The 25,951-nt window shown below is 47.5% G+C and overlaps 1 protein-coding gene across 2 annotated transcripts in view; it reads right to left on the reverse strand.

Moving 5' to 3' along the window:
* TECPR2 (tectonin beta-propeller repeat containing 2) overlaps positions 1–25,951 on the reverse strand; it is a 133,111-nt gene that overhangs the window by 98,699 nt on the left and 8,461 nt on the right. For both annotated transcript variants that reach the window (XM_078784804.1, XM_068128439.2), the window contains exon 2: positions 24,214–24,448. In XM_078784804.1, the coding sequence (XP_078640930.1) occupies positions 24,214–24,420 (207 nt within the window). In that variant the 5' untranslated portion in view covers positions 24,421–24,448. The remainder of the gene's footprint in view (positions 1–24,213; positions 24,449–25,951) is intronic.

The raw sequence follows: 25,951 nt of genomic DNA on the forward strand, positions 1-25,951 counted from the left end.
GTGTCTAAAATGTGCAATGGTTACCAACCTACATGTCTGTGAGTTTCGGGTTATTTGATGTGGTACTCATGGCAGTGAAATGGGGGGAGGAATAAGAAAACCTCTCTTTTGCCCTCACAAACACATATCTCTTGTGTCCCATTAAACCTGGGATGGGGCGATATAAACACAATTATTAACGATATAACTATCTCGGGAGCCGACGTGCTTGGATGTGCACTCACCTGGGGGGACTGGTTCACAGAACCATAACAATAGGTATGACATAATAGCAGAGCGCCCAACCGGAACATTCACAAAAAGTCTAATGACAAGCTCCCATTAGAATGGGGTATTCCAAGTCATTCACTCATTCTCATTGATTCATTCACTCTCACACACACACACAGTGTCTGTCTCTGTCTCTGTCTCTGTCTCTGTCTCTCTCTCTCTCTCCCTTCTGGATGGTTGTGAGTCGTGCGTGGGTGTGGTAATCATGGCGGCTGTGGGTGTTGAGCTGTGAGTACGGTGCTGTGTTGGTGGTCTTTCCTATCCTCCTTTCACTCCATTTGTGTCCTTTGTACGAGTTTGTGAAGTTTTCTCCGTGTTTCCCTTCTGCTCTTGAGACAAGAGAGGGAGAGAGAGACAGCACGGTAACGGTTAGCCACCTGTATTAATTTATAACGTGGGTTGGTTATATCGTGCCGATTATTTATTTATTTATTTACTTATTTAACTAATTTTGATTTGTTTGGTTAGTTTATTGCATGGTTACTGTTCAGTTTGTTTAGTTGATTGCCGATAAATGGCTAATAGGAATAGTCAAAGGACTGCTGATCGTGTTAGTGATGAGGTGTTATCGCGTAAGCACGGGCTGTGCCTTGTTCCGCCGGAAGACGTGCAAATGGACGATGTTCTACTTGCAATCGGGGATTTGATCGGGGTAAATAACATTCGTGCTGCGTCTCGAATGAACCACAAAGTGGTGGTTTTCGTGTCACAAGTTAGCCTTGCAGACATCGTGGTGCAAAACGGGTTAACGTTGGGGAATGACCAATTTGTTCCGGTATCGTCCATGGACACGCCGGCGGTTAAAGTTATTTTAAGTAACGTTCCGCCCTTTCTGAGGAATGAAGAAATCCTACGAAAATTAGGGGAGCATGGAACTGTCGTCTCACAAATTATCACGGTCCCCCTGCGAACCAGGAACGGAAGGCTGAAGCATGTAGAGTCGTTTTGACGTTTTTGTTTCGTCGTACTAAAGGATGAGGCAAAACAGCTGAACATATCTATAAATTTTAAAATAGGAGATCATGATTACCGGATCTTTGCAGCTACTGAGACCTTGATTTGCTATACATGTGGGGCATACGGACACACTCGGCAGTATTGTCCTGATGTGAGGAAGAGTTATGCCACAGCAGCTGGGGCAGCCCCCTCCCCACCCCACCCCCCCACCTGTAAATGACTTGAACGACCCTGTAGATGAGCCAGGTGTCGAAAAAAGGTCAACACCGGAATACGAGGGTGCGGGTGACAGTGGTGCTGGTGGAGAAGCCCATACGGTAGTGGAGCAACCATATGTGGAGGAGAGGCTGCAACCTCAAGAACAAAGGGACTTCGAGGAGGTGAAGCTGATGGAGACCGAGTCGAGGAGAAACTTGAAACGCTCTCTTGCGAGCGATGAGAATGGAGGAAAAGGAAACAAAATGGTTCTCGTGCAGGAAGATGGTAATACAGACCAACCTGATGACCATGAGCAAAATGGTAATGCAATAGGTAGAGATGCGAATCTGCCCATTTCACAGGATGAAGAGAATCGAAGCATTACCGAGCGTGTCACCGTGTGTGATGGTGGACACCCTGCACCATGCGACGAGCAGTTAAGGACCCCCATCTCAACGGAAGATGATGAGAAAGAGATTGATAAGTCGGTGGCAGACAACAACGATGGGGTAGTTGGTGCCATGCAGACGCAACAAAAATACCATGGTGACAATGACACAGATGAGGTGCCAGTACCTGACACACCACTGGGTGAGAGTGGGGTCGAGGCTGATGAGGAAGGATGCAGTCTTGCTGCCCTGAGTGAGTCTCAGAAGGAGCAGGTGAGGCAAGCAGAGGTGACAAAAGGGAAGGTCATTGATTTCTTAAACGTAACGTTTAGACAACGTCACGTTGTAATTAGAGATCACTTCCCTGATGTCCAAGCTTTCATTAAGGTTTCGAAACCTCTTTTACAGAAAAATGACCCCATGCTCTCGGAGCCTCAATTTCAACGTCTTCGTAAAGCAGTAACAAAGGCGAACAAAGAATTGCAGGCAGACGGTGAGCTACCACCTTAGAATGACAACGCGAGAAATACATATTGCCTCCCTGAACATCAATGGGGGATGTGCCCCCTTACGGAAAATTCAAGCAATCCAGGCAATGGAGAGGGTAAAAGCAGATGTCATTCTATTGCAAGAGACCCATGCCACAAACAATTTGGCAGCTGAATGGTGTAAACTTTTTAAAGGGCAATGGTGGCTGAGTGGGGTTTCCACACCCAAGGCTGGTGTTGCCATCGCCTTAAGTCCCAGGTTTCCCACTCAGAGTGTTATTTATAGGGAGGTCTATAAGGCACATTTGATAGCGGTGGAGTTCTACTGCAATACACAAAAGCTTATTATAGTAAATGTGTATGCACCAAGTGAACCTATAGAAAGAAGAACATTCTTTTCCACACTGCGGGACTTTGTAGAGGGACTGGATCCAGCTGCTCTCACCTGTATCGCAGGGGACTTTAACTGTACAATTGATCCTTCAGTTGACAGGAATGGACATGAACCCCACGGCGCTTCTGCAAAGGTGTTAGCGAGCCTCATCAAGAACTATTGCTTTGAGGATGTGTGGAGGTTGCAGCATCCAACTTCACGGGCCTACACATGGTGCAGATGTCATGATGGCGTCATATCATGGGCAAGGCTGGACAGGATCTATATCAATAAGCCAATGCTGAATGTGGTGTCCACTACCCAAATACTCCCAACAGGGTTTTCAGATCATAATTTAGTGGCAATGTCCTTTAAATTACCCCTGACATCAGGAGGTAGCGCATACTGGTCACTCAATACTCGGTTGTTAAGTGATAAGAAATTTAAAGATGCCTTCCGAACCGTGTGGGGGAAAATCCGGTCATCTAAGCTTGAGCATGCCAACCTTCGCATATGGTGGGACCTTGCAAAGTGTCAAGTTAAAACGTTTTGTCAACAGTATAGTCTGTTTACTACTAAAATGCAAAGTCTCTCAATTGACTCATTAAAGGCCGAAATTGCAGAATTGGAACAGAATCGTAATGGGGCTGGGAAAGATTTTGGATATGATCAGTTGCTATGGACAAAAAGGTCATTACTGACCGAAATGGTGAGGCAGCGGGCAATGGGTACCTTGGTGCGTATGAGGATGAGTTACTTGACTTTGGATATGCCAAATAAGGACTTCTTTAGCTTGGAGAATTCGGTGAAAAACTCGCAGCAAATTCATAAGCTCTGTACTGCTAATGGGTCAACGGTTACCTCCCAACTGGAGATTAAAGCGGCCTTGAAAGCATTTTACTCTGACCTGTATTCTGCCCAGAGTATCAACAGTGAGGCGATACAGGAGCTGATTGCTGGGCTCCCAGAAGTCGAGGAGGACAAGCAGCACACACTGGAATCGTCAATTTCACCTGATGAACTTGAAGCAGCCATGCGAGGCTTGAAAGATGGTAAAGCCTCGGGGATTGACGGGCTGCCTGGAGAGTTTTATAAGACATTTTGGAATCTTGTGGGACCGGATCTGCTTGAAGTCCTTGACGAAAGCCTTCGCGCTGGAGAACTTCCTCTGTCCTGTAGAAGGGCGGTCGTATGCCTTTTGCCGAAGCCTGGGAACATTCAACTCATTGAGAACTGGCGACCTGTTTCCTTACTGTGTACTGACTACAAAATCTTGTCTAAAGTATTAGCGAATCGGCTGAAAGAGGTGATCAGCTCTGTCATACAGCCGGATCAAACCTACTGTGTTCCTGGACGGTCCATGCATGATAACCTGTTTCTGGTAAGAGATATTATTTCCTGTAAAAAGTATGTGCCTGCCAGTTTTGGGTTATTGTTTCTGGATCAAACAAAGGCTTTTGATCGTGTTGATCATGCATACTTGTTTTCGGTTCTTAAGGGGATGGGTTTTGGTGAAACCTTCACAGCATATGTTAAACTGTTATATACAAACACTTTCTGTATGTTGAAAGTAAATAATAACTTATGCTCCCCCCCTTTCCCTTTCGACGGGGTATCCGCCAAGGCTGTCCTCTCTCGGGACTGTTGTACACAATTGCCCTTGAACCACTTTTGGCATCCTTCAGGAAACGACTGCCTCAGGATATGGGGGTAGAGGGGTTAAAATTTGTCGTAACAGCTTATGCTGATGATGTTTGTGTTTTACTTAAAGGCCCGGGCAGTGTAGCTGCAGTACAGCAGTGCTTAAAAGACTTCTCTGCAGCCTCTTCTGGTGAAGTAAACTGGAGTAAAAGTGTAGCCTTGTGGTGTAGTTCAGGTAACCCCTCAGTCATATCACCACCATCACTCCCACAAAATCTGGTATGGAAAACAGACGGGGTCAAATATCTTGGAGTTTATCTTGGAAACCATGAAATGGAAATGAGGAATTGGGAAGGAGGTGTGGAACAAATCACATATCGTTTAAAATCATGGAAAGGACTACTGCGGTCTCTTTCATACAGAGGCCGCGCTCTTGTTATCAACAACCTGATTGCAGCGAGATTGTGGCATAAAGTCATTACCCTGCAGCCACCCAAGGAGCTGATCCCTGCCATCCAGAGGAAGTTGATAGACTTTTTTTGGAGCGGCTACCACTGGCTGCGGCCCAGTATACTGTACCACCCTCGGAAGGAGGGGGGCCAAGGAGTCATTGATGTCTCTGGGCGGCTTATGGCTTTTCGCCTGCAGTCTGTGCAGAGACTACTGTATGCGGAGGAGCTGCCCTGGCGCCCATTTGCACATTTTCTATTACAACAGGCTGGTGGAATGAACTATGATCGGCACCTTCTCTTGGTGGACCTTGATTGTGTCAGCAGTGCTTCACTTCCCGCTTTTTATCGGAGTTTGCTGGATGCATGGAAAGGCCTTGAGGTTAAACGTTGTCTTGAGGCATATAATTGTCGTAATTTCCTCCAAGAGCCTCTGTTCTATAACAGCTTTTTCCCATGTATTCCTCGTAGCCATGCTTTAATTCAAAAATTCATTAAAGGAAGCGTAAGCAAAGTGAGTGATCTAAGGGATGCATCTGGAACCAAGTGGAGGTCTGCTGGGGTGGTGGCGACAGGTGTTTGTGTAGCATCTGTTCGAGTTGTTCAACAAATCAAACAGGTAGTCGTAAAAAAATTCAGGCAGCTAAACATTGGCTGGGAAGGTGCCGGAACTGTCGAAGATCTTCGACTATCTTTCCCCGAAATCAAGGTGCTGCCCTCTGTCCAGTCCAATGATGATGGGTTTCCCTCCCCCTTTCACTTAGTAACTAAGGCTGGTGTCCTTAAACTCGTGAGGGGGAAAGAAGTCTCATCCCTGTCTGGAGCGATGCGTGTGGCCTTGTGGTCAGAACGGTTAGGGCCGGGGTTTCCCTCTACTCCACTGTGGCATAATATGTTTGTTCCACCCATCTATGGGTTCTTAGCGGATATCCAATGGAGGCTAACACATTGGGCTCTCCCCTCAAACACTTTTATCCACCATCTTAATGCCTCGGTGCCTGTAAATTGTCCCTTCTGCGAACAGGAGGAGGATCTTTTTCATGCATATGTCCAGTGCAGGAGGTTAGCACCTCTACTTTCTGTGATTGCACACCTTTCTTATAAATTATCCTTCACCTTTACCTTGCATATGTTTATTTTTGGTGTACCCTTTACCTCCTCTTGTAAAAATGCTGGTGCCTTGATGAATTTCCTGATTGCCATTGCAAAATATGCAATTTATAAGTCAAGGAAAATTAAGATCGATAAATGTTATGGTGATGACGTCATTCCAATATTTAAAGGGCTGGTGTCAGCAAGATTAAGGCTGGAATTTGATCACCATATGAGTAACGGGAATATTGAATTTTTTGAATGGAAATGGTGCACTCACGAGGCCTTGTGTGTGGTTCAGGACTCGAAACTCGTCATGATGTTTTAAGAATTGCATCAAGAGTGTGATGCTTTGGTGTTGTTGTACCTTTTTTTCTCTGCCCCTGCTTGTGGTGTAATAATGAAGCATTATGTGTTGTAAATGAATCGGATTTGTACTTTTTTCGTTTTAACATTAAGAACTGTTGTTTTTATTTTTATTTTTCTCTCCTGTAAAAATGTAACTTGACCTGGTGTATTTTTTTGTGTGAAATAAATGGTGTTGCAAATTCAAATTCTCTCTCTCTCTTTCTTTCTTTCTTTCTTTCTTTCTCTCTCTCTCTCTCTCTCTCTCTCTCTCTCTCTCTCTCTCTCTCTCTCTCTCTCTCTCTCTCTCTCTCTCTCTCTCTCGCCACCTACCGGCTGTCGGTGCGTTGGGTGTAGCGTCATGGCGGCTGTGAGCAACTGCTCGGTGTTTTGGTGAGTCCGTTGTGAGTTTTCCTCCCTCTCCTTTTCCATCCTGTGTGCTTCGGCATTTGTTTTCATCCGTTCTGCACCCTTGTCTTCTCGAGAGAGAGGATTGAGAGCGAGCCCATTTTGGGTGCGGCCTACTGGCTTTGACGACGCTTTGTAAGCCTTTTTTGTGCTTATAATGCACGTTTATTATTTACTTTAGTCCGATTATTTAGGTTTGATACCTTCTTGTCCGGTTCGGACAAGGGGGGGGGGGTGGGGGGGGGGATTTCGCTGGTATGGCGAACACACGCTCTCGTTACGAGGCGTTCGAAAATTTAACGCGTAAGCATGCATTCGCATGTGTACCGCATGAAGGAGCTCCGGCTGAGGACATTATCCTTGCCGTGGGATCCATCATAGGAGACGGTAATGTTCGTGCGGCATCGCGAATGAACCAGAAATTTGTTGTCTTCGTGTCAGAAGAAAAACTCGTTCATGACGTCGTTAGTACCGGTCTAACCATAAAAGGGGGTCATTATATTACGGTATCCCCTATGGATACGCCAGCCACCAAGATAACAATATCCAACGTACCACCGTTTATGCCAGGCGAGAAACTCATATCCGTTCTGTCTCGTTATGGTAAAATTGTTTCCCGAATCTCAATGATTCCGCTCGGGTGTCGCAGCGATCGTGTTAAACACGTAATGAGCTTTAGGAGGCAGGTGTACATGATTCTCCCGGATCGCGGAGCCGACACAGGTTTAAATATATCCTTTAAAGCAGGGGTGGGGAACCTTTTTCCTGTCAAGGGCCATTTCGATTTTTAGAACATCCTTCGAGGGCCATGCTAAATTATTGAATACATATATCGGACTCACCTAATGCGATGGCTGGAACTGTTTCTCTTCGGCGAGGCGTTTGGTGTCAGGTGGTAGTGATGATGATGATGATGATGCTCGCAGCTGGTTTTGCAGGTTTGGGTCAGTCAGTCTTGAGCGGAACCGAGTCTTTGCAAGAGTCAGTTTTGAAAAGAACTGCTCACAGCTGTAGGTCGTCCCAAACAGTGATGCAAACTTCAGTGCATGTCTCCTCAGAATGGGAAAATCCTCAGCACGTACATACAGTTTGTAGAACTCGAGCAAAGGGAGGTTGTTGTACCTAGCTTTGAGCTCGTCATTGCTTTGCAGCTCAATAGATTTCGTGTTGTAGGTTGTCAGGCACATCAGCTGGTTCCACATTAAACGGCGTGGCAAATATGTTCAGTTCCCTTTGTTTACTTTTCATGTCCTGGAAAGCGCGACATTCCGCATCTACCTTTCTTTTCTTGTTAGTCGCCATGTTTGCATATACTGAATGAAATGATGACATGAGATCACGCGATCACTTGACTGTCCGGAAGGTCGCATATCGCAGTTACGACTGTCCGGAACTCACTTGACTGTCCAGAAGGTCGCATATCGCAGTTACGATTAATCGCAAATTAGTTTTAATTTGATGGCAATTATTCTGTTAGCGCCAACATATTTTGCCAACGTCAAATAAATGACCAAGTTCTCAAATGTGCCGTCCGAGGCAGCGTCTGCTCGCCACGTTCGGCATTCGTTGACTGTTACAACACGTGAAAGCTCGCTCCTCTCTGATTGGTTGAATCGTTTTTGGCCATAACTTGGTTACCCTTTGTCCGATTAATTTAAAACCTTGAAAAGGAGAGATTACTGGAATTATAGATAGATGAATTGCCTCGCGGGCCGGATCAAACGGTCTCGCGGGCCGTATACGGCCCGGAGGCCGGAGGTTCCCCACCCCAGCTTTAAAGTATCGTTGGATGATCGGGAATACCACATGTGTGCTTCCTCAGCCTCCTTAACTTGCTTTAATTGTGGAGAATTCGGACACGTTAAAAGATTCTGTCCTAGGGCCTCTTGTCCGAAGTGTGGTGAACCGGGACATAACGAAAGGGTTTGTATAAAGGCCAATCCCTCCACCGCGCCTTCTGACACCCCGACCATGCTCGCTGACACCCGGACCGTATCTCCTGTTACCCCTACCGTACCTTCCGTCACCCGGACTGTATCTCCTGTCACCCCTACCGTACCTTCCGTCACCCGGACCGTACCCTCTGACACCCCGACCGCACCTTCGGACGCCCCGACCGTACCTTCTGACACCCCGACCGTACCTTCTGACACCCCGACCGTACTTTCTGACACCCCGACCGTACCCTTTGACCCCCCGACCGTACCCTCTGACACCCCGACCGTACCTTCTGACACCCCGACCGTACCTTCTGACACCCCGACCGTACCTTCTGACACCCCGACCGTACCTTCTGACACCCCGACCGTACCTTCTGACACCCCGACCGTACCTTCTGACACCCCGACCGTACCTTCTGACACCCCGACCGTACCTTCTGACACCCCGACCGTACCTTCTGACACCCCGGTGCTTTCCGATTCCAATGTGATGACACCCACCGATGTGACTGACACAACTAGCATTGCCCCCTTTCCCGAACCCACGAACGAAGAATCCATAGTGTATGCTAAAAAGCGAAGAGCACCAGCGCCAAGCATTTTCGCTGGTGCTGCAAAGAAGGCGGTCATGGGCGGCACCATTTCCGGTGCACATGTGTCCGAGTGTCCCTCTGACATTCCCTCACTAACGGAGTACATGAATACCGTTGTCAATGACACCAGCGAGTCTCATTATGTAAATGAGCCGAAAAATAAAATTTGTACCTCTCACCTGGAAGTTTCCGAGTGCGAAACCTCCAGTGAAAGTATTACCATTTCCGAGCTGGGAAATGTTTTTCCGCTTGTCCCCCCTTTAAATACCGAGCAGACTAAGGATTCAATAAACGTTCCCACTGTACAAACGGGGCCGGTAAATCTGAGTTTGCTGGGATCTCAAACCCAAGCTCCGACCCCAGATACAAATATCCACCAGAGTGTTAACGAGTGCTCTCGGGAACACCTTGGGAAACTTGTGAAGGTGCCTCCAGACAAGACCGCGGGGGCAGCGGGTAATACCCCAGATCCTGACGACATGTTATCTGACGTGTCTGAGTCCGAAGATGACATTGAGGCAACCGCGCTGTCACAAGCGATGACAGGTCACTCGCAGGTATCCCCTCAACTCATTCTTACCTTCCTTAACGAAACATATCGTCACCGCAACATTGTCATTAAAGACTATTTCCCTGACTTGGCTGCATTCATGTGCACCGCAAAGTCAATAATCAAAGCGCGTGAGGATTTTGACCTGACGAAATCTCAATTCCACAGGTTAAGAAAGTTTGTTACCTGAGCAGGTACGGAGTGTTCCCAAGCACAGGGCGATTTCATTACCACGGAATGAAAAACATTTCCTTTGCGACCTTAAACATGAATGGTGGGGGTGCAAGTCACCTCCGTCAGGCCCAAGTCAAAAACTTGTTTGACCGTAAAAAGGCAAATGTTCTTTTACTACAAGAGACCCACATCACACCTAACGTGGAACATGACTGGTGCCAAACTTTCAAAGGGCAATGCTATTTTAGCAATCTGTCAGCCTCATCTGCTGGGGTTGGGTTTTTTCTAAAGCCAGGTCTAGCTTTTGAGTCTTGTCATTTTCAGGAAGTCATAAAAGGCCGGCTTATTGCCCTTCAGCTTGCACATCAAAACTTCCGCGGTACCATTTTCAATGTGTACGCACCTAGTGAGAGCAGGGACCGAAAGGCCTTCTTCACCTCCATGGTAAACCACCTGAAATCAGTTGATCTCGACCAATGTGTGTGCATTGGTGGTGACTTTAATTGCACCTTTGACCCTTCGAAGGATAGAAACTCTGCAGAACCCCACCCCGAGTCCCATGCGGACCTATCCCGTTTCTTTAAGACGGCCGGTCTACTGGATGTTTGGCGATTGCATCACCCCAACATAGTCCAGTTTACCTGGTGTCGATGTGCCAATGGCCGGGTGTCTTCGGCAAGACTCGACCGCTGGTACATTAATGTACCCTTTAGGAACGTCGCGGCCTCTTCAGGTTGTTTTCCGTCATTGTTTTCAGACCACCATATGGTAACCTTAGATCTTTCTTTTCCTCGACCCACATGCAGAAATAGTTACTGGAAGTTTAACGTTAAACTTTTAGAAGATAGTTTATTTACAGACTCCTTTCGTGATTTCTGGGCTGAAATGAGTACTAAAAAAATCTTCTTTCTCCTCAATTAGTCTCTGGTGGGATAACCTAAAGGCCCAAATTGGAGTATTTTCTCAACAATTTAATTCGCACTGTACCAATTGTTACATATTTATGTGAATGTATGTGAATTACTATTCAGGGCTTTGCTTATCAATGTGTAGTCGATTAAAGGTTGTTGTGATTAAAGGGTCAGGAGCCCTTCTGAGAAAAAGGAGACCGGAAACGGAAGAAGAAAAGACACGAGGTCCTGGAGACGCGACGATTCTTCTTCTTTCTCGGAGCTCGGACGCGAGCGGTATCGATTGAGCAACGTAAGAGAATCGGCGTTTCAAAGCCCGTCTGGCGAGAGGAGTTACCGGGACGTGTAACTACCCTTTGACACGTCAAGTCACTGTGGGTTCGTGCAGGGAACCAAGCAGCTGGCACAGTTCGCCTCACCGTCTACAAGGCCGCATACGGGTCGCACCTTGGGCCGCGCGCGCTGGGCAAGCCGCGTGTTGCTTTGCCTGCTTTGCTCTACCCGCTTTGCTTGGCCAGGAGGTGCGCGCTGCAGCCGTTGTTCCCGGTACGGGACGTGCCCGGTGAAAGCACGTCAGGAAGGGTCCGTTCAACCACCCACGTGCGGAGATCGAACTACAGGCGTACGGAGACATTGAGAGAGACATTGACCATGGAGGGAGTCGGGAGTGGGGCTCACGTGAGGAATGTATAAGATGGCCATCTTAGAGTTATTATAGATGAGTTTACATCTTTGTACTATTGATTGCTGATTGTGGATGGTTGTTGATTGCTCGGGGAATATATCATTGATTAATTCCGGATCCTTGATGTGGGGTTTCTTATTGATTGGAATTCATATTGATTGCGTTCCGAAAGCGCAGAAATAATAGATCTTTCTGGCGGAGTTCCTCTCACAGTCCGGGGGTCCCCGAGACCAGGTAGGCACCGGGAGGACCACGTAACAGAATTGGGGGCCCGTCCGGGATCTAAAATTGTATAAAATAATAAAATAATATTTTTATTAATTAAAATTTATTAATTAAGTATTAATTGGTACATTTTTGGGGAAATTGGGGTAAAGTCTTGGGTGAAGGTTAACAGGTGTTAACGATAGGCACCATGGCGTTTGTGGCACAGAACTTTGCGGTAACCCCGAGTGAGGCACAGTTCCGAGCGTTACTAAAGTCGGACCTCTTGAAATTGGCCAAACATTTTAACTTGGAGGTCCGAACTAATTTGAGGAAGGCAGAGTTGCAGACCACGGTGATACAGTCTATGGTGGGATTAGGAACATGGGACGAGTTAGCCTGGGAGTGGCTACCTGAAGAACCAGAAGACGTTGAGCTCCGGAAACTGGAGTTGCAATTACGGAGCCAGGAACGGATCAAAGAAGAAGAAAGGAAAGCAGAAAAGGAAAGAGCAGAAGAAGAAAGGAAAGCAGAAAAGGAAAGAGCAGAAGAGGAAAGGAAAGCCAAAGAGAGGAGAGAAGAGAAAGAAGCAGAGGAAAGGAGAGTGGAACGAGAACTCCAGAAAAGGTTAAAAGAAGAAGAAAGGAAAGCAGAAAAGGAAAGAGCAGAAGAAAGGAAAGCAGAAAAGGAAAGAGCAGAAGAGGAAAGGAAAGCAGAAGAGAGGAGAGAAGAGAAACAAGCAGAGGAAAGGAGAGTGGAACGAGAACTCCAGGAAAGGTTAGAAGGGAGAAAAGCAGAGGAGAGGAGAGCTGCCAGGGAACTCGAAGCAGAGGAGAGAAAAGCCGAAAGGGAGTTGAAGGAACGTGATCTGGCGCTTCAGCAAGAAATTAAATTCAAGGAGCTGGATTTAATGAGAGAACGGGGAGAGGTACCACCCTTGCTGACGGGGTCGACACCTAGCCAGAACACCTGGGATGTGGGCAGACATGTGAGGCTGGTTCCACCCTTCAGTGAAAAGGAAGTCGCTAAATTTTTTCCACACTTTGAGAAAGTGGCTCGACAGTTAAACTGGCCGGAGGAGGCCTGGACCATACTAGTACAAAGTGTGCTGGTGGGAAAAGCTCAAGAGATTTATTCAGCGCTACCAATGGACCAATGTGCAGATTATGAGGTATTGAAGAAGCACATCCTCAAAGCCTATGAGTTGGTTCCGGAAGCTTACCGGCAAAAATTCAGGAATGCCAGGAAGAGGGAGAGTGAGACCCATGTGGAGTTTGCCAGAGTGAAAGAAAACATGTTTGATCGGTGGTGTGAGTCAAAAGGAGTCGGGAAAGACTTCGAAACATTGCGTGACTTGATCCTGGTGGAGGAATTTCAACAGTGTGTCCACGAGGACATCAAAGTGTACCTGCAGGAAAAGAAAGTACCAAAGTTGTGGGACGCAGCCACCATGGCAGATGATTATGCCTTAACACACCGGATAGGGGTCCACAAACCTAACTCCTCGCCTAGACTTCAGCAGGGGAGTTATGGAACACCCGGTGCGGAGAACGACCTTACATGGCGGCGGCCTCGAGATGATTATGGGGACAACTCTGATACCCCAACTGTTAGAAATCAGAGGGCTACGGGCCCAAGACAAACGTATTTTTCGGGGGGCTCAAGGCCGACCCCGAGGTTCTCCTCCGGGCCTACTTGTGCTTTTTGCCATAAAACTGGACACTTGATGTCCCAATGTTACCTCCGGAAAAGGGAGAACCCGGAACGGAATCAGTCTAGTGCGACTCCGAATGCACTGGCAAGTGTGAGAAATCATTCTTGGAGAGCAGAGCTTGGGGAAGATTCCCCTGTCAAAGGTACGGCGTCCCGGGGGAACCTTGTTCAGGAGGGCTACAAACCTTTCATTTCAGAGGGGTTCGTGTCGCTGGATGGCGACCCGAGTAACCAGAAGCCAGTTAGGGTATTGAGGGACACAGGAGCCCACCAATCGTTGATGCTGGAGGGCATTTTGCCATTGTCGGAGAAGACGGCAACTGGGGTTAGTGTGCTTTTACAGGGGGTCGGGGGCTATGTTAAAGCTCCGCTTCATGTCATCCAGTTGAGTTCTGAGTTGGTATCAGGGCCGGTCACCGTAGGCTTACAAGCCACCCTTCCTGTGGAGGGAATCTCTTTTATTATCGGGAATGATTTGGCCGGGGGGCGAGTTTCTGGTAATCCAATGTTGGTGGAAAAGCCCAGTAAGGAAAATAACACCACTCGGTTAGAGATGGAGATTCCGGGTATCTTTCCATCCTGTGCAGTGACTCGGGCTATGGGTAGAAAGCACGCGGAAGAGAAGGAGGAAGAAAGAGAGGGGGAGTTGGAACCCTTAGAGGTACGGGAAGACAACTCGGAAAAGGGAAATAACCAGGGGAGGGATTCCCAGGAATTTCGAGAAATGGTAGCGTCTGGAACGAAAGGGGACGTGGAGTGTCCGTCGGAGACCGCGGGGAACGAAGTGGAGCAAACCGCGCTGGTCCGAAGGAGACTGGTGGAAGAGCAACACGAAGACTCGGAGATCCAGAGTTTAATTGAGAAAGCCGTTACGGAAGAAGAGGCTATGAAGATACCTGTGGGGTATTTCATGAAGGGGGAAACCCTAATAAGGAAATGGAGGCCACCGGAGGTGCCCGCAGACGATGAGTGGAAAGTTCACTATCAGATTGTGGTGCCACCGCTGTACCGGAAGGAGATATTGAGTTTGGCACATGAGACCCCTTGGGCCGGGCACCTGGGAGTGAACAAGACCTGTGACAGGATATTGGTACATTTTTTCTGGCCGGGATTGCGACGGGATGTGGCGGAGTTCTGCAAGTCCTGCCATTCTTGTCAGCTGGTGGGAAAGCCGAATCAAAAAATCCCATCCGCCCCGTTAAAGCCAATTCCAGCTTTTGAAGAGCCATTCAGCCGAGTCATTGTGGACTGTGTGGGCCCTTTACCCAAAACCAAAGCTGGACATCAATACTTACTGACCATCATGTGCGCATCCACCAGGTTCCCAGAGGCAGTGCCTCCGAGGAAAATCACGGCGGCAGTTATTGCAAAGGCCTTGATTAAATTTTTCACTTTGGTTGGTCTACCTAAGGTCATCCAATCTGATCAGGGTTCCAATTTCATGTCCACGCTTTTCCAGCAAGTGGTACACCTGTTGGGGGTGGAACAAGTAAGATCCAGCGCATACCATCCCGAGAGCCAAGGGGCCCTGGAAAGGTTTCACCAGACTTTAAAGAATATGATCCGAACGTATTGTTTTGAATGTGCCAAGGATTGGGATGAAGGGATACCCCTATTGTTGTTTGCTGCGAGGGAGTCCATGCAGGATTCCTTGGGATTCAGTCCGTTTGAACTTGTGTTTGGACACGCAGTGCGAGGACCGTTGAAATTGGTGAAAGAACAGTGGTTACTACAGGAGTCCCGGACACCGATGGTGGAGTATGTGTCCACAGTGAAACACCGATTGGCAAAGGCGTGTGACGTGGCACGACGGAACTTGAGAATGGCCCAGGGGAAAATGAAGGAGAGACATGACAAGACCTCGCAGATAAGGAATTTCAGTCCTTAGGACCGGGTGCTAGTATTGCTTCCCGTTCCAGGTCAGCCCCTCCAGGCTAGATATTTCGGTCCTTATGCAGTGGAGGAGAGGGTGAATGAGACAGACTACGTGGTGACCACTCCCGACCGACGGAAAAAGCGACAGTTGTGTCATGTCAACCGACTGAAGAAATATCATGAGAGGGAACCGGTGGAAGACATAGTTCCTGTCTCACCTGTCGTACCGGTGAAAATGGACGGAGACGCCGGTGTGAAGTTTGATAACTTGGATGACCAGGCCTGCCCCAAATTGACGAACACCGAAGTGTTGAGTCATTTGGATGAGAAGTTAGGTCATTTAACGAGGGAACAGCAAGGACAACTGTCCAGCCTAATTTTCGAATTTAAACATTTGTTCACAGATGTACCTGGTCGTACGGACTTAGTATATCATGATATCGAGGTGGGGGAGGCCACTCCGGTGAAACAACACCCCTATCGGATGAACCCGGTGAAGATGGAGTATCTTCGGAAGGAGATGCAATATATGTTGGACAATGACATCATCGAACCAAGCAACAGTGAATGGAGCTCCCCATGTGTGTTGGTTCCGAAACCCGATGGCAGCTTTCGGTGTTGTACAGATTTAAAACGGGTGAATGCAGTGACCAAGACCGACTCCTATCCCCTCCCGAGGATTGACGACTGTATTGATCGAATAGGCCCAGCTAAATTTGTTACCAAATTTGACTTGCTGAATGGGTATTGTTAGATTCCTCTTACCGATAGAGCCAAAGAAATCTCAGCTTTGGTCACTCCGAATGGGTTATATCAGTACAAGGTCCTCCCCTTTGGATTGAAGAACGGGCCGGCTACATTTCAACGACTGATTAATAGGCTCATTGCAGACCTGGAGGGGGTGGAGGCATATCTGGATGATGTAATCATCCACACCATGACCATGGAAGACCACATTAAGCAAATCCATGCATTTTTTCAGACGATGTCCGAGGCAGGGCTGACCATCAACTTAGCCAAGAGTGAGTTTGTAAGAGCACAGGTAGTGTTCCTCGGCCATGTAGTAGGGCAGGGTCAGGTACAACCAGTGACCGCCAAGGTGGAAGCTATCGATCGCTTCCAAGTCCCAAAGGGGAAGAAAGAGCTGATGAGATTCTTAGGTATGGCGGGGTGGTACCGGCGGTTCTGTAAGAATTTTTCGGATGTGGTAGCCCCTTTAACGAGTTTGTTGAGAAAGGAGACCCCATTCGTTTGGGATGGCAAATGTCAGGCGGCCTTTGCCCACGTCAAAGCGAAACTAATGAGCTCTCCGGTCCTAACCGCTCCGGACTTTCAAGCACCTTTCAAGTTGGCCGTAGATGCAAGCGATGTGGGGGCTGGAGCAGTCTTGTTACAGGAAGATGAGGATGGGGTGGACCACCCCGTGTGCTACTACTCCAAAAAGTTCAATAAACATCAGGCAAATTATGCCACCGTGGAGAAAGAGACCCTGGCTCTCCTGCTAGGGCTTCAACATTATGAGGTGTATTTAGGAATCACGTCCTTTCCCATAAAGGTCTTTACGGATCACAACCCCTTAACCTTCATTCAAAGAATGAAAAATAAAAATCAGAGGTTGATGAGATGGAGTTTGGCTTTGCAGGGGTTCAACTTGGAAATTGAACATGTACGGGGCCAGGACAATGTCGTGGCGGACGCTTTGTCCAGAGTGAATTAATCTGGGGGGTTTTTGTGAAATTTTGTTGCTTTATTTTTAAGTGATAACTGTGCCCGGGGGGAACTGATAATGTGGGGGTGGGAGTTATCTGGTTTGTTTATCCAAGTTGGCCGGCAAAGAAAGTTTTCGCTGGGTTCAAACTTTCTTTCTTGAAGGGGGGGAGTGTTACATATTTATGTGAATGTATGTGAATTACTATTCAGGGCTTTGCTTATCAATGTGTAGTCGATTAAAGGTTGTTGTGATTAAAGGGTCAGGAGCCCTTCTGAGAAAAAGGAGACCGGAAACGGAAGAAGAAAAGACACGAGGTCCTGGAGACGCGACGATTCTTCTTCTTTCTCGGAGCTTGGACGCGAACGGTATCGATTGAGCAACGTAAGAGAATCGGCGTTTCAAAGCCCGTCTGGCGAGAGGAGTTACCGGGACGTGTAACTACCCTTTGACACGTCAAGTCGCCGTGGGTTCGTGCACGGAACCAAGCAGCTGGCACAGTTCGCCTCCCCGTCTACAAGGCCACGTACGGGTCGCACCTTGGGCCGCGCGCGCTGGGCAAGCCGCGTGTTGCTTTGCCTGCTTTGCTCTACCCGCTTTGCTTGGCCAGGAGGTGCGCGCTGCAGCCGTTGTTCCCGGTATGGGACGTGCCCGGTGAAAGCACGTCAGGAAGGGTCCGTTCAACCGCCCACGTGCGGAGATCGAACTACAGGCGTACGGAGACATTGAGAGAGACATTGACCATGGAGGGAGTCGGGAGTGGGGCTCACGTGAGGAATGTATAAGATGGCCATCTTAGAGTTATTATAGATGAGTTTACATCTTTGTACTATTGATTGCTGATTGTGGATGGTTGTTGATTGCTCGGGGAATATATCATTGATTATTCCGGATCCTTGGTGTGGGGTTTCTTATTGATTGGAATTCATATTGATTGCGTTCCGAAAGCGCAGAAATAATAGATCTTTCTGGCGGAGTTCCTCTCACGGTCCGGGGGTCCCCGAGACCAGGTAGGCACCGGGAGGACCACGTAACACAATGTAAAACATATCACGATGGCTTGCTTGGAAGCAGACATCTTAAGGTTAGAGAGCAAGTTGGCCAATGAGAGCAACCCAGTGAACTATCGGTTGCTACTCGAGAAGAAGGCCCAATTAAGGGATTTGATCCATGAAAAAGCAGCGGGCACACTAGTTCGGCTAAGAATACAAAATATAAAGGTTTCAGATACCCCAACTAAGGCTTTCTTTCACCTAGAAACTGTAGAGAAACCAGCACGACTTATATCTTCGGTTTTGGACCCAGGGGGGAACATCCTAACAAATCCGAGTGATATAAGATTAAATGTAATCGATTTCTTTTCTGAACTTTTCAAGGCCAAAACAGTTTCTCACGAAATGATGAATGTTTTGACCTCTCATCTTCCTTCCGTGGCTGAGGCCCAACGTCTGGAACTGGATGCTCCAATTACCCTTCCAGAGCTAACCGGTGCACTCGCTGAGATGGAGTCGGGAAAAGCCCCTGGCATCGATGGCCTACCGGCCGAATTTCTTTCGGCATTCTGGGACATTTTGGGCCCAGAGCTGCTCAATGTTCTGGATGCATCTTTTATCCAGAGAATTACCGCTCAGTTTTAGAAGAGCAGTACTCTGCCTGCTACCCAAGACTGGCGATCTCCGACACCTGTCAAACTGGCGTCCGATCTCTTTGTTGTGCACGGATTACAAACTGTTTTCCAAGGTCCTTGCGAACCGGTTGAAGACAGTTATTGGGGACCTGGTGTCACCTGATCAAAGTTGCGGCATCCCTGGCAGATCCATCTATGACAACATATTCCTAGTCAGAGATTTGTTAACTGGTAAATGTGTCAAAGAGGATTTTGGATTGGTGTTTCTTGACCTTGCAAAGGCCTTTGATAGCATTGATCATGAGTTTTTGTGTCATGTGTTACAAGCTTGCGGGCTTGGCACTAATTTTAGAGCCTACATAGCTTTGTTATATGCAAACATCTCCAGCTTGATCAAAGTTAACAACGAATTTTGCCCACCCATAAAGGTTCAGAGAGGGGTAAGGCAAGGTTGTCCACTTTCAGGTCTATTATTTGCCCTCGCCTTGGAGCCCCTCTTAATCGCCCTCAGAAAGGATATCCCTGGACTTGTCCTTTCTCCAGGACACCCACCTTTGACCCTGTCAGCTTATGCCGACGACCTTTGTGTCATTATAAAAAGAAAATGCGACAGTGACGCCATGGCAAAGTGTTTGTCGGACTTCAACCTTGCCTCATCATTAAGGTGTAATTGAGGGAAAAGCAAGGCTCTGTGGATCCCCTTTCCAAAAAATGACTTACCTATGCCACCGTTATTACCACCACCTCCCCTTCCTGCAGAGCTAGTGTGGGCAAACGACGGCATCAAGTATTTGGGCGTCTTCCTCGGTCCTCCTCAGTATGCCCAGAACAATTGGGACAGGATCATTGACCTGTTTGAGGGTTTGAGATTGGTTGATGGTTTGATGGGCGTTTGAGCCGATGGAAAAGAGCTCTACCCCACCTTTCCTATAAGGGTCGCGCGCTAGTTGTCAACAACCTCGTCACTACCCTTTTGTGGCACCGGTTCATCTGCCTGCAACCACCGGAGGTTTTGCTCCAAGCTATCCAGAGGAAACTGGTGGATTTTCTTTGGGGAGGCTACCACTGGCTTCGACCCAGCGCCATATGTTGTCCCTCGGCCGAGGGTGGTCATGGCCTAGTCGATGTGAAATGCCGCCTGTTGGCCTTCCGGCTCCGCTCCATCCAACGCTTGCTTTATGCAGAACACCTACCAGGAAAGCCCTTAGCCTGCTCCATTCTTCAACGAGCTGGGAGGCTCGGATACGGACAGGAACTTTTCCTGACCAACCTTCAACACGTGGATACATCTCTGCTCCCAGTCTTTTATCAGAGCCTCTTGAATGCCTGGCAGGGCGTTTCGATAAGTCGCCAAACAGACTCGTATGGCACTAACATGTATGCACACGAGCCTTTATTTTTCAACCCACTTTTCCCCGATATCCCGAGGAGTCGCGACTTCTGCCAGCATTTTATAGTGGCCAACATCCTGAAAGTGTGTCATCTCCGGCACGACTCTGGACAGGGATGGAAGCCTGCGAACGAGCTGGCGGACCTAACAGGTGTTCGGTCCAGGAGGCAAATCGGGAACATACTGAGAGCGGTGATCCGAAGGGGCCACCAGCTAGGCCTACATTGGACGCAGGACGCAGAGGTTGAGCCCACAGTCCCAAAATTAGGTGTCGCTTTTACCCCAAACGAGCTGCCCCCCATGAGCGCAGGGCCACCCCCCTTCCATGTTATGAGCAGCAAGAGTATTTATAGGTCTTGTGTGAAACTTCTTCTTGGGGACCCACCTCTAGCTGGGGTTACCCGGTGGAAAGGACTCTTGCCTCCCGGTCCCCCCTCTGAGCCTTTATCTATCTATAATTCCAGTAATCTCTGTCTGTACGTTTGTACGTTTGTACGTTTGTCTGTCTGTGACCGCTGTTTCTCGACAACCACGGGTCCGATATACTTTTAACTTGCCAGGTATATTGCTGGGGACCCGAGGATGTGCCTTTTCAAGGTTTCATATTAATCGGACAATTACTTACCGAGCTATGTACAAAAAACGATTCAACCAATCAGAGAGCAGCGAACGATCGCGTGTGCCGGCGTTGCGAATGGACCAAACCATTCCATGTAAATAGAGGGGGGGGTTCTGTGGTCGTTGCGAATGGACGAAACCATTTCATGTAAATAGAGGGGGGGGATTGTCACTGTACTCGCAAGCCGTTCGCCGTTCGCTTTGGCGTTGCGAATGGACCAAACCATTTCATGTAAATAGAGGGGGGGGATATAATTTTAGATAGATATATAGTACGGGCATATATATAGTACGGGCATGCCCTAGTGGGATACAATGTATGCTGGACTTATTTCTAAAAGAACAGGTGACCTTCAGTGGCGTTTGGCCCACTGGATTGTTCCTTCCAATGCTGTCATTCGTTTTTTTTCCCCCCATTTCCGGCTGTTGCCCCTTTTGTCCGGTGAGGGAAGATTTGTTTCATGCTTTCATTAATTGTGAAAGACTTTCTCCTTTGTTTCATTGGTTAAATTTTATTTCCCATAGATTGCAGGTTACCTTTTCTTTGAAAGCTTACATCTTTGGCTTTCCTCCCAAAAAGGGAACCACATCTATTGTATTCGGGTTCCTAACCGCTACCGCTAAACTGGCCGTATACCTGTCGCGGAAGGCGAAGCTGGGCGGCAGACCCATGCAGGAATGCAGTATTATGGTGTTTTTTAGTTTGTTGGTGTCAGCAAGGCTCAAGCTTGAATTTGGCTGTGTCCAAACTGCAAACGACCTTGCAAATTTTGTTGCGACCTGGTGTGTTGGAGGGATTTGTGAGGTCCAAGATAACAAATTGTTAATTTCTGTATAATACAGTGCGGGTGTTTCTTATACACTGTTCCATGCTTCTCCTTGCCGGCGTTCCCCCCCCCCCCCCCCCCCCCCCCTGGTCTTGACCTACTCTTTCTTTCTTAAGTCTCTCCTCAGGGTTGCAGATGCGATTGTAAATTTGTACATATAAAATTATGCCTAGTTTAGAAATTATGCCTAGATTTTCTCCTCGTGTGTTTTTTTTGGTATTTGCACCTTTTCTGTCGCTTGGTTTGCAATGCACCGATTGTTTTTTCCTTCCGGGATTGCTATGATTTTACTGATTTTCCTGGATGAATTGCTTTTGGTGGTACTCTTGTTTTATACTTTTATAATAAAAAGAGTTTAAAAGTCAAAGTCAGTCAGTCTCAGTCTCTCTCTCAGTCTCTCTCTCAGTCTCTCAGTCTCTCTCTCAGTCTCTCTCTCTCTCTCTTCCTCCTCTCTCTCTCTCTCTCCCTTCCTCCTCTCTCTCTCTCTCTCTCTCTTCCTCTTCCTCCTCTCTCTCTCTCTCTTCCTCTTCCTCCTCTCTCTCTCTCTCTTCCTCTTCCTCTCTCTCTCTCTCTTCCTCTTCTCTCTCTCTCTCTTCCTCTTCCTCCTCTCTCTCTCTCTCTCTTCCTCTTCCTCCTCTCTCTCTCTCTCTTCCTCTTCCTCCTCTCTCTCTCTCTCTCTCTCTCTCTCTCTCTCTCGTCTAGGGTTATACCGAGTGGTTTTCCATTGCCTTCCCAGCAGTAATGAGCAGGAATTTGTAATTTATTCATGATGCCGACGATAGCTCGCCTACTCTTTATGAAAGACACCATGGGGTCTGACATCCACCAACTAATGCCGGCAATTGGGACACACTGATGAATCACCCTGCCTGTGAAATGCCAGCACGACAGTTTACAGCTGGGTCGGGATTCAAAACCTAGGCTAGACAGCTTAGAGATGAGTGTGCCAACTCTAGGCCATTCTGCTAACCCACAAGTCATACTAAAATACACCCATTCTGAGTAATTAACCGGTCCGTAAATCTGGGGGAATAACCTTTTCATAAGGACAGGTTCTTCAATGGTTACAACTAATTGTACCCATTTTTGGTGCCTGTATGTATAAAAAGTGGATAAAACTGATGATAAAGTGCAAAATCGAAGTGTTTTTTTTGTAACAAGCTAAAATGACCGGAGCTCCATCATGATACCATGGATATCTTGCACCAGCAGGGCAAGGAGGTTGTCAAAATGATGGAGCATTGTGAGGACCTAATGAGTGCAAGGATTACAATCCTGTATTGGTACCCAAGAGCAGGCTTTTCAGGAAAGTGGTAAGTGGAAGCCATTTACATGCAAGTCAGTGTCCCAGAGAAGTAGCTGATCACTTGTGAGGGTCAGATAAGAGAGGAGGTTGCTCAAGCACTGGAGATAAGAGGTAAGGTCCGTAAAGAAATCTTAATTAGGTGGTGACCTGGCATGGGAGAGGTTGGTTTAAAAAAAAAAAAAGACATTGGCAGTTCTTCCTGATCAAGAGTTGAGGGTGCTGGTGGAACTCCGGTACTCTACAAACATCCACCAGGCTGCTGAATACACGACCAGGATGATATTTTTGCGGAAACCTGGGCATGGCACAGAGTGACCAAGTGCGATGCTCTGCTGTGTGGAGACTCATGATAGGGAAGACTAGACAGTGGAAAATGGTATTTCCCAGGTACTAAGGAGAATATTTGCCAGCAGTTGTCAGATTTGACGAGGGTGTTATTGTCATCAGGTATATCACAGAAGGGCAGTCCAAAACCAATGGGAGGCAACTTGAACCACAGCAAGACCCTGGGTGCACCTCCCCTGATGTTTGAGGTGTTCCTTTCTGGACACCTGCTATGCATGTTGCAAGAAGAACCACATGGAGTTTTTACTGGGCCATACCTTTGGGACAGTATCCTCAAGGGCCACAACAGCCAAAGGAGGGACCCAATAGTGTAAAACCACCGTTTAGAGGCCATTTTTCCCTGCAAAGCGGGGGTTGGCCTTTTCGGGGACCGTGGTAGTTGTTGTTTTTTGGTCCCCTTTTTGAAGCAATGTTTTACGGCCGGATGCCCTTCCTGACGCCAACCCTTTTTGCCGCCTTCAACGACAAACAGGGAATTACCAGTGAACTGGTACTCAATTAGCCGACCTCGGAAGGATGACAGGCTGAGTCAACCCCCCTGGCATTAATTCGGCGATCGACCGAGATTCCAACCCAGGATCCTAGGATCCTAAGCCGGCACCCTAGCCGCTAGCCCAACACCAGGGATTGGTGTCCCTGGTGCTAGCCCAACACCCTGGTGCTAGCCACTAGCCCAACAACACCAACACCAGGGCTAGCCGCTAGCCCAACACCAGCCGCTACCCAATAGTGTAGTCAGATCAGAATCCTCTCCTTGTGGTTTGGGGAGCTAGTGATCGGACCGCCCAGCATGAGACAACCAGTCATCATGTTTGGTCAAGAGCCATCATGTTTGAGTCCCCATGGACTTGTGCTTGAGATTGCTACCAGAGCACCAAACCGGAACGTCTATAGAGAGCTATGTCAGCAAATTGAAGGGAAAGTTATAAAAGGCCCATGAGTTTGCGAGGGGGAAACATGGCTTGGCTGCCTCACAGATGAAATTGAGGTATGGCATTCGGGCGTATGACCAAAGGTTTATCCCTGAAGACCTGATTCGGCTATACTGGCCACGGTGGAAGAAAGCGAGTGTGACTGAAGCTTCAAAAACTCTAAAATTAATCAGACACTCGAACAAAATCCCAACCAGAACCGCACCTCAAACCTACGCATCTCTCTGCGTGCACGGTAGTGCACAAACAGCGTGCCTCCACTGCTGCCCAGTGCCACATAGGCGTTGTTTACATCAATAGCTGTCAACCGCAGCGGCACAGAGCACAGGCCCCGATGGCTCCATGTTGGCAAGAGCTTCAGAGTGCTGCACGGAGCATCACATTCTCGCAAGGGAAGAGCCGAGAAGCTCATCGCTCAATCTTCTTCTGCCATGAGCTATCTGCAACATTAAGTGAGGGTTATGGAGTGAAAAAAAGACAAAAAAAAAAGGAATTAGTATTACGATTGGATAAAGGTGAGAAAGGAGGAAGCATTCATTCGACCAAGGTAAACAACAAGGAAAATGCATCATTGTGCAGCCATTCTTAGCCAATAAAAAGCTTGATGGGGGCAAAACAAACAAATAAATAAATGAACATATGTCACCCACAGGGTGAACCGTATCTTGCCAAAATGTGAAAATTCCGTTTTTTCGTCATGACGTCATCAAATGACGTCATAGCGTCAAACTGTTTACAGATCTGGGAAGCACTCATCAAGGGCATTCATATGAGGTATTACTCGATATGGTACCTACGATTTCAAAATTTGACCTTGGGGTCAATAATTTTCGACCTCCAGCGCTAACCATGAAGGTCAAGGCCGATCGCCACCAAAAACTAATCAGCTGAGCGCCGGACCATATACTAGATTCCCATGAAGTTTGGAGACGATCCGATCAAAGTTACTCAAAAAATTAGTGTTTCGTCGACCTCCATGATTGACCACAAAGTGACCTTGACCTTTGACCTTGACCTTCAAAATTTTGTGTGCTGAAGGGTATCTCTATAGGACTCTGATATGCGAAGTTACAGGAGTTTCCAATAATAACTGTGGTCTACAGAGTGATCTAAACGTGAAAAAAAAATGATTAACCACAAACAAAAAAACAAACAAACATACAAGCTGACTAATACATCTTGCAAAAACTTCGTTTTGGCAAGATAACAAACACAAAACACACAAGGATCCACATCAGTCAGTCCAAGACCTCAGCTGTATCCAGTCAGTAAATCCAGCAATGCCATTTCAATTTCTAACTAGAGCGAAGTCGATGACGCACAGTCGCAAATCCCCACGCTTCCCACCTAAAGCAAAGTTGAAAATTGCACAACGTTCCACCAGGAATGACCCAATATCAAATTTTGAGATTGAAGAATTTCCGTTTTGACCCCAGTGACCCCCTGGAGCATGAACGCAGGGGTCAAATCCAATAAAGCGTTACGTATTCCATGCACCCCTCAACGTTGATTGCATGTACAAAGTTGCATTTTAAAATATGCCCGTAATTGTATTTTTCGGTATTTAATCTTATAACCCAGCCACAGAGGGGCCGAACCCAAAAAAAAAATTTTTTTTTTTTTTAGCGTGGGGATACCTATCTACCCACAGTTTATCGCTGTACCTCTAAATCTTTATCTTCCTTGCTCAAGGCTTCCACAATCCTCATCACACATTGCATTATCTGACCATACATGTGCTACCTCATATTACCTTGCAAATTACATGAACATTTCCCAGCTGTCCATTTAGCTGACCACAGAACCAAGCTGATATTCAAATTAAAACCTCTCATTGTAACCGACACACACTTGTGATAAATATCAACTGTAACAGGCCTGAATGTTATGTCAAGCGCAATATTAAAGCACATGTCATAAAATGTATCGAGCCCACTGTCGGG

This window comes from Myxine glutinosa, chromosome 9 (assembly GCF_964187855.1).
Source record: "Myxine glutinosa chromosome 9, kmMyxGlut1.1, whole genome shotgun sequence".
Classification (NCBI taxonomy): Eukaryota; Metazoa; Chordata; class Myxini; order Myxiniformes; family Myxinidae; genus Myxine; species Myxine glutinosa.